This window comes from Rhinopithecus bieti, unplaced genomic scaffold, assembly GCF_001698545.2.
Source record: "Rhinopithecus bieti isolate Rb0 unplaced genomic scaffold, ASM169854v2 scaffold_7167, whole genome shotgun sequence".
NCBI lineage: Eukaryota > Metazoa > Chordata > Mammalia > Primates > Cercopithecidae > Rhinopithecus > Rhinopithecus bieti.
Genome location: NW_016805471.1, coordinates 138292 through 152509, shown reverse-complemented (window position 1 = coordinate 152509; position 14218 = coordinate 138292). Strand labels below are relative to the sequence as shown.

The 14218-nt window shown below is 39.8% G+C and overlaps 1 protein-coding gene across 2 annotated transcripts in view; it reads right to left on the bottom strand.

Annotated features, from left to right (window-relative positions):
* The window catches only part of CORIN (corin, serine peptidase), a 227637-nt gene that overhangs the window by 81460 nt on the left and 131959 nt on the right, over positions 1 to 14218 (bottom strand). The window contains exons 6-9 of one of the 2 annotated variants that reach the window (XM_017872647.1): positions 13677 to 13784; positions 10127 to 10237; positions 8012 to 8128; positions 4497 to 4604 (exon numbers count right to left, since the gene is read on the bottom strand). In XM_017872647.1, coding sequence (XP_017728136.1) covers positions 4497 to 4604; positions 8012 to 8128; positions 10127 to 10237; positions 13677 to 13784 — 444 coding nt within the window. The remainder of the gene's footprint in view (positions 1 to 4496; positions 4605 to 8011; positions 8129 to 10126; positions 10238 to 13676; positions 13785 to 14218) is intronic. The other variant, XM_017872648.1, reaches the window with a different exon arrangement.

Here is a 14218-nt window from a genome sequence, read left to right as displayed (position 1 = left end):
TTTGTTTTGTGTGTTTTTTTTTTTTTTTTTTTTGAGATGGAGTCTCGCTGTGTTGTCCAGGCTGGAGTGCAGTGGCACAATCTTGGCTCGCTGTAAGCTCCACCTCCCGGGTTTGTGCCATTCTCCCACCTCAGCCTCCCAAGTAGCTGGGACTACAGGTGCCCGCCACCACACCCGGCTAATTTTTTTGTATTTTTAGTAGAGACGGGGTTTCACTATGTTATCCAGAATGGTCTCGATCTCCTGACCTCGTGATCCACCCGCCTCGGCCTCCCAAAGTGCTGAGATTACAGGCGTGAGCCACCGCGCCTGGCCTTCTTTATAATTTTATTACCTAAGTGTGTACCACCCCTGGATATTGTAATTGAGGCTTGCCCATTTTTTGAAATTTGTCCTGTCTTTTAAGTCTCTGATAGTCTTTGGGTTCCTCCTCCATTCCTTTGTTTTTCTTTATAATTTGACTATGGAAGAACCCAGACATTTGACTTGTAAGCTATATACCAGCTTCTGAATCTTGCTTATAGCACACTCCTGGTGAAGTTAAACATGTTCCCCATCCTCTCTCTTTCCAAACCCTGGCAGCTGAATCAACAGGAATGGACTGGGCTTCATTCCACTGGCAAGACTAGAGGTGGCTGAGCTGTTCTTTCACCAGAGGCCACATCATTTTGATTTCCCTCTTTTTGTGATGTTAGCAGCTGTAGATGCTCCATGTCTTCACTCATTAATGTAATGTGTTACCAAATGGTAATATTCTATTCAATCCTTTTTTCACTTATTAGAAAATGCACATGGAGATGCTTTTGTAAATACATCATTCCTCTCCTCTACTATTTGCTCCTAAGGACAGAAGTCTGTAACCATTATGGTGATTGGCTTCTCTACCACATGACTACACCATTTACTCCTACCAGTTGAAGCTTGCAAAGAGAGAGCAGGAAATTGCTAGATCCTTAGGGAATTATTCAAAAAGCAAACCTGTTCATTTCTTCCTTGGTGTTGAGTAAGGGGGGAAAATGCACGAGTAGGCATAGAACTAAAGATTGATGAACACTGTGAGAGGCTTGAGAGAGGGCCTGGGACATGACAGCCATGCCTGGATTTCACAGCCATGGTCAGCATGGGCTCAGGGAGGCAAGAGAGACATGCCCAGGAGTCACTTTTGCAGGTTCTCCCCATTGTCTCGATTGCATAATGGAGAAATGATGGATTAGTCCCTCCACACCAGAATGAGGGGAACAGCATTTCTTCTCCTATCCTCAAAGGCAAGGACACACCTGTTATTTTGCCTCCCAACATGGCACAGAAATGTTAAAGATGCTGGGTTGTGACTGGACATAGCAACACAGGCTACTAAAAGCGATTTCTTGAAAAAACTACGTATCTTCAGAAATGCGGTTTTTAGGCTTTTTAAAAAAGCTGTAGGCACTTCTGTGAATTTAAAATAAGCTTCTCCACTGAAAAATGCACATGGGAATACACAAACCTTTTCATATTCTATTTCAGAGTTCTCACATACTCCTGCAGCCCAGTCATAAATAGGCACTAGAGCAATACATTCTCAACATTGGCTATACATTGAAGTCATCTGCAGAATTAAAAAATACTGATGACTGGGTCCCACCCAGTATATCTTTAGGGACCATTAGAAAATCACATAATATTTTATGGGATGGCAATAATCAGAGTCTTCAAGGACAAGAATCCTGGCAACTCCATTGAGAAGCTGTCTCCACCAGACCGAATATCTACTACATTCTCCAAACTCACGTTTTCCTTTGGCATCAAGCAGACTAAGAAAGTACTGTTCAGTTGTGCCTCAGAAGCTGAGTAATACTAGTCTCTGATGGTGGTAAACATCTTCAAGTAATAAACCATATTTTCAAGTGTATGAAGGATTTTCTGAGATGCCACTTGTTTGTCTTTACAGAGACCTAAGTATGCATATATCATCTTGAAGCTCTTTGAAAGATCAGGAATAACATTTTGACTTTCAACTGCAAGTTAGGCACATATGTCATTTTTAATTACACAGGAGTAATGAGAGCGAGTGGCTAGCCTAGTGCCTTTCACTCAGAAGAGAGTGTGTGCAAAACGTTTGCTGAATATATGTGGAGAGAAGTTGGCAAGAATATACATGGTGAATGAGGAAGCTGGTGAGACAGTGAGGCACTAGGGAAAATGAGTGTATTTAATGAGCTTAAAGAGGACAACAATGTAGAATACATGAGTGGGAAGATGACGATATGTTCTCCCACATTGAAAAGTGACTTCTAGGAAACTAAAAGCTTGTCTCCTTTCTCCACCACTAGAAAGCCTATCACCCATCCCGATGCCTGGAACATCATGTACACACTACAAATATTGGTCAAGTCTATGAGTTAAGAGTTATCCAGTTGCCTTTCCTACAACTTATTCTTTTGACAGGAGACAACATAGTTTTGAATATTTAAAATTTGAAATATTTCAAATATAGAGAAAAAAAGATAACACGCACCCAGTTACTTCTTACCCAAATTTGACACAGGCTAACAATGCCTTTTCGGCATTTTTGAGTCTAATAGTAAGTGTCATTCCATGTCAAACAACCCCCAAAACTTTAATAATAAACACATGTCTTTGAGATGACGCTGTCACTATTCAAATTGAAGGAGAAGTAAAGAAATCGCTCTGAAAAAGTTCCACAGCAGATTGAGAGATGAGCAAAATGAAGCAATGGAAACAGTGGCCCAAATAGGTTATGTGTGTGTGTGTGTGTGTGTGTGTATGCGTATCTATAGGTATGTTCTATTTAAATCAGTTTATATTTACATCAGTTTAGAGGAAGTAAAATGGCAGCTTGAGTGTGTCAATTTTGTGGTTTGACTAATATCTACTGTTCTCTTATATGGGAAATTGAGGAGGGGTGGGCATGTGCTTCCAGGCAGAGTTATTAAATGCCACAGTAAGTCCTGTCAGCCTGGGTTTTTAATTAGCTGCCTGCCTACATCCCCTTCCCAGACTCCTTTTTTCACTCCCTTGAGACTCCGTAACAGTTACAGAGGTACTCACTATAAGCTCTACAGTGACCCAGAAAGGTCACCAGGTAAAATTAGGACCGCAAAACTGTACCAAATGCAAGGACCGAGCCTTTCAGCATCCCAGCTTCCAAGGGCCTTGGACTGAGAGGACATGTGTTAAGAAGCAATGCCCTGGCTGGGCATGGTGGCTCACTCCTGTAAGGCCAGTAGATCACTTGAGGTCAGGAGTTTGAGACCTGGCTGGCTAACATGTTGAAACCCCATCTCTACCAATAAATAAATAAATAAATAAATAAATAAATAAATAAATAAATAAATTAGCTGGGCATGGTGGTGTGGGCCTCTAATCCCAGCTACTCGGGAGGCTGAGGCAGGAGAATTGCTTGAACCTGGGAGGCGGAGGTTGCAGTGAGCCGACATCGCACCACGGCATTCCAGCCTAGGTGACACAGCCAGACTCTGTCTCAGGAAAAAAAAAAAAAAAAAAAAGGAATACCGTCTTGCCAACTGAAAGCTGACTGACCTGCTTCTAAATTTCTAATCCCAACCTGAAAACGCAGCCAAAAGTCCATTAGCAAATGTAAAAGAAGTGAGTATAATATGAAAACAGAGCCCAGGAGTCAGAAATCATTACTAGAAATCAGTCGCTAGGAATTTTCTGATTCAATTTCCCAGGAGTGCTCTTTCACTTCCGCCCATTCTGTCTTCCCCAAATAACTCCTCCTCCTGAAAGTCATTTTAGAGCCACCTGTTTACACCATTTGGAGCTGTTACACTGTCACCGAAAAAAAATAGCATAATGGTTCCAAAACCATTATAGGTCATCAGAGCTCCTGGAAAAGCGAGAATAAATTTCATAAAAAGAACTGACTGTCTGTAATCTGAGCACTTTCGGAGGCCCAGGCAGATGGATCACTGAGGGTGTTGAGTAACTGTAATCCCAGCTACTCTGGAGGCTGAGGCAGAAGAATCACTTGAACCCAGAAGGCGGAGGTTGCAGTGAGTCAAGATGGCACCACTGCACTCTAGCATGGGCGACAGAGTGGGACTGAGTCTCAAATAAAAGGAACAGACTGCCAAAATTGTATGTGGCTATTTCTATGAACTTCATATTTGCTTCTTCATTACAGTTTCCATTTTTGAAGCTGTGCTGTAGAAAGGAAGAAAGATAGCATCTGCCTACAGATGGAGCCAAGAAAATAATTCAGAGAAATAATGCCGAGTTGAAAGTAATGGTAATGATATTAAGCAATGCGAATTTACAGTCGTTCACAATGACACATTTATTTCTGATTGAAGTTAATTAAGACCATTTGGTTTCTTTTCTGCTACCACATGCGACATTTTAAAAGAAAAGAAAACAGGTACACTTTTTCGGAGGGATTCCAGACTTCGATATTTGGATGTCAACGCAGAAGAAAACTGCTGAGTGCATCCCCTGACATGGTGATTGCATTTGTCAGCTGTTGTACTTACTACAGTTATTCAGACTGTTGTTCGGGTCACAGAGAGAGCTACCACCACATAAATCAATGCAGGGAATGTAGAGGCATCTTCGGTCTCCTTCTTGACATAGAGTCTGACCTACAGAGGGAGGAGAAGGCACATTGGCTTTCATCATCTGCAAATTCCTTACCTAAGGATCTAAAGGATTAGGAATGTCTGCTGGAACTGAGGAATAACACAACTTTACTTTCCTTCCAATTTCTCCAAAAGTATTGAACATACGTTGAATAGGTGCTTTCTGGATTCATTTTCCTGGTAACTAAATACAATCCAGGTGTTCCAAAATAGGAATGAAGAAATAAGAGACAAATTACACTACAAGCAGGTTGTTGCATTTAATGGAAAAAAAATAGTGCTTTCGTTTTACATGGGTGTCAACACTTGATTACAAAATAAAGTTCAAGAGATTTCAGGGAGAGAGAATGTTATAAAAATCTTGAAATTCTGAATATTAATTGACATTTGTTTAAGACTCATTTGCTCCCAAGTCTAGTCTCCCTCTAAGTAAAATGCTTTCTCTAGTAGTAAGTAGGGCATCAACACCAATACAATAAGGATACTTTATCATAATGCAAGTGTTATGCAGCTGTTACCCATATTTTCAATATGTCCTTGGAAAGTGTCATCAGCCTAGCTGTGATAACTTGAGAACTGAGTTTCTTTTTTCCAAGTGAATGACAGCAGTAATATCAATGTTTGCCCTAATGATTTTTCCTTAAGGTAGGTAGAGAGGAAACTGCTTTTCCCATTGATTTCCTGGTCATTTGTAGATTAAATGGGGAAGGTAATAAATTTATTGTCCATTCTGTCTCTCCCCCATTATGATCAACTACCTTCAGGCATGTCATCTGGAATCTAGACAACCTTGCAAGGCACTTTTAAGTATAAATAATAGTATATGTGTATATATCATCATTCTTATCTACAATTCTAAGACAATGTTTATTATACTGGAATATTTATCCTTTCCAGTACCACTAGTATGCAAAATAATATACCACAGCCTTGCAGAAAAGAGATGTCACTCTTGTTTTAATGTCATCAGGGTCAAAATTTTTTCTTAAAGCAAACCTAAACAATTTCTGTAAATTTAAGCTCTTAGGAGATTTTATTGACATCATGCATTCATTATTTTGGCAAATATTAAGTGCCTGCCATGTGACAATCTATGTGACAAGCTAGGCACTAAGCATTAAAAGACAAAATGGCATGATACCTCCTTGGAAGTGACTTGTGCTCTGATAAGAGATATGATCCTGAACAAAACCTTCTGATGCTGTGTGATCACTGCATTATGGAAGACATATTTATTTTTATTTATTTATTTTTTTCATAGAGATGGGGGTCTCGTTATATTGCCCAGGCTAGCCTCAAACTCCTGGTCTCAAGTAATTCTCCTGCCTCGGCCACCCAAAGTGCTGGGATTATAGGCATGTGCTACCACGCCCAGCTAAAATACGTTTAAAGAGCAATAGAAGTCAATGAGACCAGTATGGGGAAGTTTCTCAAAGGACTTTTCCAAGTCATGATAAGAGGAAAGGATGGGTTTCCCAAGCCAAGAAACAGCATATGCAAAAGGCCTATCATAGGGAGGTGCACAAGTCAAAGTAACTGGAGCTTTAACCACTGAGAAAGGGGGTGAGAGAGACGAGAAAGGTAGGCAGGGACAGAGCCTGAAGAGTTTCAAAGGCCTAACTCTTCAGCAGGACCCAAAGTCTCAGGAGAAGCAGCCCCTGCTTCCCTTCCCAGCCCTGTCTAGCAGAACAAGCCTGCAACCCGTGCTGACAATTACATAGTATTTAGTACCAGGCCCCCTTTCGTTCTCAGCTCTCTAATCACAATGGTCTGCCTTCTCTCATGGTCCTCCTACACATGCCTTGCACCTTCCCACCTCAGGAATTTTGGTCAACCGGTGCCCCATTCCTCTTGGTTAACCCCACTCATCTTTCAGGTCTGAGCTCCCGGATCTCTTCCTCTGTGAATTTTTGTCTGAGGTGCTTTACCAGGGCATGCACACTATTAATGGCATCCAAGCACCCTGAATTTCCCTTCTTAACCTCTGTTGCTGCATGGCTAGACACTGACTTGCATAATGATTCGTAGCATGCCTATGTTCCCCAGGAGTCTGCAAGCCCCATCAGCTGTTTTGCTTGCCACTGAATTCCCAGGGGATGGCCACATATAAACACAATATACATTTTTTAAGTTGAATTCATTAAACAATATAAAGATACTAAAATTTTACTTTTAAATCTATTTTATCATATGACTTTCTTACATCTCACACATGTAAGGAAATAATCTACAAAGTCTGCCATTTCATCATGAAAAATCCAAAATTATTTCAGAGTTGAATGATACAGAAAGGAAGAAGAGTTTGATGCAAAGGGAAGTGCTCAGTTGATACGCACACAATAAATTATGTTTAATAAAGGATTTCCTTCTGAATTTAAAAACTGGTAAAACAAAGCACTCTTTATATATTATTTTTATGTAATAAGTCTGTGATTGAAAAGCTCTCCCTTTAGATCTTGGGCACTTTTCCATTAAAGTTATTCTAATGATCAATATGCATTATGACAAAACTAATTTACCTATAGGTGACCAGTCTCAATGGCTGATTATGAATATACACAGCACAAGATATGCTTTAATGTAATAGTCATGTAATAAAAGCTCACATATATTGTTTTCACCATGTGCCACCATTATGAAGTAGTTATCACTATTCTGGATGTACAGACACACAAACCGAGACCTATATGAGTTGTAAGTATCTTGCCAAAAATCACCATAGTAGACCAAGGCTTGATCCCGGGTATCAGGGCTGCAACAACCATGTACTTAACAACTAGGCTGTGCCTGTGTAGTATACACAAATGTGATTTTTGAGTCTAGGGATATTCTTACCCAGCCCCTACTGAGAAGCTTCCACACATATTAGAGCTTAAAACAATCTGTGTAGAACTTTCTTTTCTGACAGACATAAATTACATTTAAAAAACAATTTATTGGACCTACTTTTTCTTTTTGAGATTCACACACAGATATCAAATCCTTTTAAAGTGTATTGCTTGGTAATAAGAGGCATTAAACTGCTTCTCTGAACATGATTATTTTAGGAAGCCATTGCATTTCCTTTCAGAAGCCAATTTCTTCTCACCGGAATCTAATCTGATTTAATTGGATGCTATACACTAAACTTCTCTCTTTATCACAGCTTTTTCCCATAGAACAGTTAAGTGAATTTGACCATGCTGTTCAGGTGTCTCAACTGAGGAATGATTTTCAGTGTAAGTTGCTTGAGAATTATGTTTAGCACAAGAAAGCGTTTTCTGGCTGACTAGGCTGTGAGGACCACTGTGTTAGGCAATCTGGGATTATTTACATGGGAATCCTACTTAAGCAACTTCAAATATTTTTCTTTGTTCCCAAGCAGAGGACCACCAGTAAAAGAATGTTCTGGGGTGGTGGGACACACTTACTGCCACTGCAGTTCTCCTCATCACTCCCGTCCTTGCAGTCCTCATCGCCATCACATTGAAACGTGCTGGGGATACATTGTCCATTTCTGCATTCCACCAGACCCTGGCTGTGACAGGCTAGGAAGGGTTAGACCAATATTCACTTTATTTATTAATTTTTCTCTCTCAGTCTGCACATCAAATAAACAATTGCCATTTATCAGGCATCGCTAAGAAACAGGGTGTTCTGCATACACAAATGAACATATCATTGATTTTATTTCTAGAATTTTTCCTGCCTCATGGAATAGCACTTACCAAAAATTAACTTTTTCTTGAGAACTGTGTGATTGTTTTCAGTGATGGAAGTATCATGATCCACTTACTAATAAAAACGACAATTTGTAAAGGGTTCATTATATGGTAAGAGCTGTCCTAACTGCACTGTGTATATAATCTCAAATTCTCACATAAATCTTGTAAAGTAGATATTATCATCTTTGTTTTACAGATGAGAAACTAAAGTTTAACAGAGCATAGTACTTGCTCAAAGTCCCATGACTAAGAGCTACAGCCAGAATGTGAAGGCAAGCTTTTTGGACTCCCAGCCCAAATATTTCATTATTTATCTACTTAACCTCATAAGCCAACAAAATAGTATATGGGAAAGAACTCGCATAGTAACTAACACCTAATAAATACTTCAACACTTGTTTATGACAACTGATATTTGAAAGGGATGGCCTAATATCCATTAACCTTCCAATTCCTATGGGTTTTCTGAAGTCTATACCTATTGTCTTTTAGAGTATTGGAAATCTATGGATCATGTGACCTTAGCCTTCACTGAATTACTAATATTATGACCTCTCTGTTCTTGAGTCAAGGCTCCACACCAGAAGTGTTCTATCTGAGCACCACGTCCTTGCTTCTCCAAGATCTAGTGAGATACAGTCCACTCTGTTCCACTATGTCCACTAAGCAAGGACTCGGAGGACATTCCACTTCAAATCCATTTCAGGGAAGAGGAGAGCTACACATTGTGACTTTTTATATGACTTTTCTTATGTCAAAATAAAAAATATGTAATCCACATTTCTATTTTTGCCTCAAATTATAAGCCAATTAAATATTCAATCTTATATATAAAATCAACTTTCTTAACTTTTACTAGACACAAAAAGATGAAAAGTATAATTAATTCAAACATGCAAAAGAACATATCACATTAATTCTTTCAGGTCAACTGCATTCTCTCTTAATACCTGACAGCTTCTATTCAATCACGTATATTATTCTCTAATGGGTATAGTATATTTTCTAGGGGGTAAAAGTGTTAATAACCATACTTGTTATTAGTTGGAAGTATAACAACTGTCTGAAGATTTTCATTCACTAAGAAACACAACAGTCTATAAATTTATATTATCACTACGTTCTCTCTCTCTCTCTCTCTTTTTTTTTTTTTTAAGATGGAATTTCACTCTGTCACCCAGGCTGGAGGGCAATGGCTTGATCTTGGCTCACTATAATCTACACCTCCCTGGTTCAAGCGATTCTCCTGCCTCAGCCTCCCAAGGCAGAGATTCACCCACCTCTGCCTCCCAAAGTGCTGAGACTACAAGCGTGAGCCACCATGCCCGGCCTATTATGCTCTCTCCATGTATCATCATATGAACATTAAAGGCTCTCTTCTCTCTGGTGATTCTTTCCATGTTCTTCCACAAAAGGCCCCTGAGAACATGTTAGGGCACTCCTGCAGGGAAGCTTAACTACTCATATATTGTGTGCAGAAGAAAGGTCCCCCATTCTGTGGGCAGAGCATCACCTTTGACAAAGTCACAGAAGCATAAAAGAGACATATGGAGCAATGAGAGAGAAAACAGACACCCACTTGGTTAGATCAACCAAATGAAGCTTGGAGTTTTGTGGGGAGAGGTGTGGAAGTCAGATACACTCCATTGCTATTGTCATCCCACCACTCGGTGATCTTTACAGGCAAAACCAAAGTATAAGAATCTTTCCCTTGGAATGCTGTGTATATAGTGAGTCTTAAGTACAGTCCTCAACCTTGAGTACAGCCTAAAGAACCGGAAATGGAAAAATAAACAAAACAAACGTCCTCAGAGCACTCACAGCAGTTGACCTCGTCGGACTTATCCACACAGTCGTGGTCACCATCACACACCCACTCCATGGCAATGCAACGCCCGTCTCCGCAGCGATGCTCTGTTGTGGGATTGCAATCTGGAGAAATGAAAACTCACGAGAATGCAGAGAACTAGCGTGACAAACAGGCAGGATTGTATGGCTCCCGGTTCCCATTGAAGAGAGTCTGTTCCAATGGCTCCAATACCTTCAATAACATTTCTACAATAGGTCTGGCCCAATTAAAATTCCATGCCCTCCCCACACATATGCCCCACTGACCACCATCACCGTGGGATAAGGTGGGTCTGCTTTTCAGATGAGTAACACTACTCTAGCTGTCCCAGGACCCATAGTTTGATCTTATTGCTGTTGGCTTTTGTTTTCTTTAGTTGTCATTTTCTTTCCTTATGAAAAATTCATGATTTCTACCCTGGTTCAAAAAGCAGAACTGTGATTTGTGTTTCACAATGCAGCTAGTGGATTTCATGTATATGTAATAGCTCTCTCACGTTTCTAGGAATTATAACTTACCTGTCTGGTAAATTGGGAAGGCAGGTATCTCCTTGTCATCTCTCCTGATGCTAAGCTTAAGTTTTTAATTGATTATCTTTTTTTTGAGACAGGGTCTCTCTCTGTCTCCCAGGCTGGAATGCAGTGGTATGATCATAGCTCACTGCAGCCTTGACCTCCTAGGATCAGGTGATCCTCCCATCCCAGCCTCCCATGTAGTTGGGACTACAAGGACATGCCAGCATGCCTGGCCTTATATCCAAAGGAAATGCTAAGTAAGCCATGCAAAATATTTATGTTATATTCATGATTCTTTTTAGCCTGGACTTCAACTTTATATATTAGTGAAAAAGAACTAAGTGGTAAGTTCCCTCTCACAAAGAGCAGAATCCATAAGATGCTTTGCCATGAGAGGTGGTATACCCTGAATATAAGCAGAGTTTTAGAAGATGTATGTGGATTCATGAATAATAGATTCCATGAGAAAGTATGATAAGTCTAGTCACAGTGCCATGGTCATAGACAGACTTCTGGAGTGACCATGGATCTTAAAGGGTATTTTGGATCAATAGAGGAAAGTATAGGGAGGACATAAGTTTGAGAAAAGAAGAAAAGCACAAGAGGTGTTTGGGCAGGAACCAGAAGAGCACAGGGAGCCAGGGCAGAAGCTGGTCTGAAGGAAAGTGATAATTATTGCTGTTAGATGGAGACAACTGGCATCTGAACACACAAACTTCACGACAGCATGCTATTTTCAGAGGAATTATGTTGCCTGTTAAGACCATTTTTTCTCACACGCTACCTGCACGCTGGCCCTCTCCACTAACCTATCCAACTACCAAACGACACTCACTCATTTTCAATCCCCTGCATTTTCCTAATTATCTCACTGGTAAAGGGAAGGGTTGAATCTGATGATCTCTAAGGCCTCCTGCAAGTGTAATTTCTGTGATCTATATAATTACAATTTCCTCTCATCCTTTGTCTCAAGACTAGTTAGTCCCAGGATATATCCCACATCTGAATGTAAATTAGTACAGTCATTATGGAAAAGAGTATGGAGGTTCTTGAGAAAACTACAAATAGAACTTCCATATGACCCAGCAATCCCACTCCTGGGCGTATATCCAAAGGAAAGGAAATCAGTATATCAAACAGACACCTGCAACCCCATGTTCTTTGCAGCACTACTCACAATAACCATGATATGGAATCAATTTGTGCCATCAAAAAATGAGTGGAGAAGAAAATATGGTACATCTACACAATGGAATACTATTCAGCCATGGCAAAAGAATAAAATCTTGTTATTTGTAGCAACATGGATGAGCCTGGAGACATTATGTTAAGTGAAATAAGTCAGGCATAGAAACAGAAATACCGCGTGCCCTCACTCATATGCAGAGTTGATCTCATAGAAATAGAGAGTAGAACAGTGGTTACTAGAGGCCATAAGGGTATGGAGGAGGAGGGGTAAAGAGAGATTGTTGCCAGGTGCGGTGGCTCATGCCTGTAATCCCAGCACTTTGGGAGGCCAAGGCAGGCGAATCACGAGCTCAGGAGTTAGAGACCAGCCTGACCAACATGATGAAACCCAGTCTCTACTAAAAATACAAAAATCAGCCAGGCGTGGTGGCACGCACATGTAGTCCCAGCTACTCAGGAGGCTGAGGCAGGAGAATCACTTGAACCCAGGAGGCGGAGGTTGCAGTGAGCCGAGATAGCACCACTGCACTCCAGCCTGAGTGGTGGAGCGAGACTCCATCGCAAAAAGAGAGAGATTGCTTAACTGACACAAAATTACAGCTAGATAGGAGGAACAGGTTGTAGGTTTTTATAGCACTGGATGGTGACTATAGTTAATGATAATTTATTGCATATTTTCAAATAGCTAAATGAGAAGATTTTGAATGTTCCTAATACAAAGAAATGATAAATGTTTGAGGTGATGGATATGCTAATTACCCTGATTTGATCATTGCATATTGTATACATGTATTAAAATATCATGCTGTATTCAATAAATACGTACAACTATTAGTCAAAATAAAATAAAAATAAAATATTGTCAGAAAAAAACAATAATCCACATCTATCTAGTCACACAGGAATGGTTTGTACACACACGTTTTAAAATATTTTTACAGATACAGCAAGTGGCAGCGAGATGGTGCCTCTAGAAACCACCAGGGTTCCCAGCATCGGGTTATTCCTAACAGTCATGATTCTAATGCCTTCCTCTGACCACATCCCTGACCCTTTCCAAACATTCATTTTGATGTTTTCTAATGCTGGACATTGTCTCATATCATTTGTCCAGGGTGTATCCTCATCCCTGTTTGCCCTTTTGTTCATGTTGCAAAGTTCCTACGTCACTCAATAATATACTACCTAAAAATTCTGAACCTAGTCACAAAGCCAAAACGGTAAATGAGCAAGAGGAATTTTGCTGATTTTAATTCATGAGATGGCATTCAGAATTGAACATGACTCTTTAAAAACTGAGTTTATTCTTTAAAAGATAAGATCAGCATGTGTACACAAAACAAATGTATCATCCTAACCCTGGGTAGCTGCTGCACAGGTGGTCCTTGTACTATTTGGGGATTAAATAGAGGAGGGGACTTCAGTCACATGTACTAAGGGAATCAGGCACAGATAATATATCTGCCCTCAAAGTTTGCTCAAAAGGCCAAAATCTAACATAAGCCACTGGCTCTAACCAGAGGAGAAACAGAACACATTTGAGGGGAGGAAAAAAACTGTTAATGCATTAACAACCTTTACCAGTCTTCCCATCCCACTTCTTAAACATTTTCTTAATATGATTATTTATGTATTACATTTACAGGTAAGACATTACTGAGGACAGTGATTGAACAAACTTCTTCCTTCTAAAACACAAGAAAACAATCATTTTGTAATTTAAACTGCTAATCATATTAACACATAATGAACTATAAGTTTTGGTTATAAATTTCTGTGATTTTTAAATTAAAACCTTTGGGGAAACAATGCTACTTACCACAGTTTTGCTCATCGCTCAAATCCCCACAGTCATCATATCCATCACACACAAGGCTGTAATTAAGGCACTTGCCTGTATGACAATGAAACAGATTCTCACTGCAGTCTGCAAATAAAAGAAGCCACCAATGTGTCATCAGAGCCATATAGAATGCTATTGTAGTACAACATTTAACAAAAGCCAGTCATGGAAGGGACACCCTAATGGTAACCTGGCCCATACCTATTGTTTTATAGGTGAGAAGGTGGCACACAGAGATACAACAATCTGTTCAAGGCCATTTAAACAAGTGGCTCCCAAGCCAAGTGATTTTATCACTTTCTGATGTGTTTCTCTGACTTCCATTTTATGTCACCTGAATGATCCTTAATTGTTAAAGATGAGAAAAGGCATTCTCAATTCACCATCATTCCTAATGAAGTTCCTGTTCATGCAGAATAGACTTTAGTAACTCTTATGTTTTCTTTAGAGTTGAAAGTCTAGGTTTGTCAGTAGTAAGCATAAACATAACAAATAAAATAAGTCATTTAGATTATAGA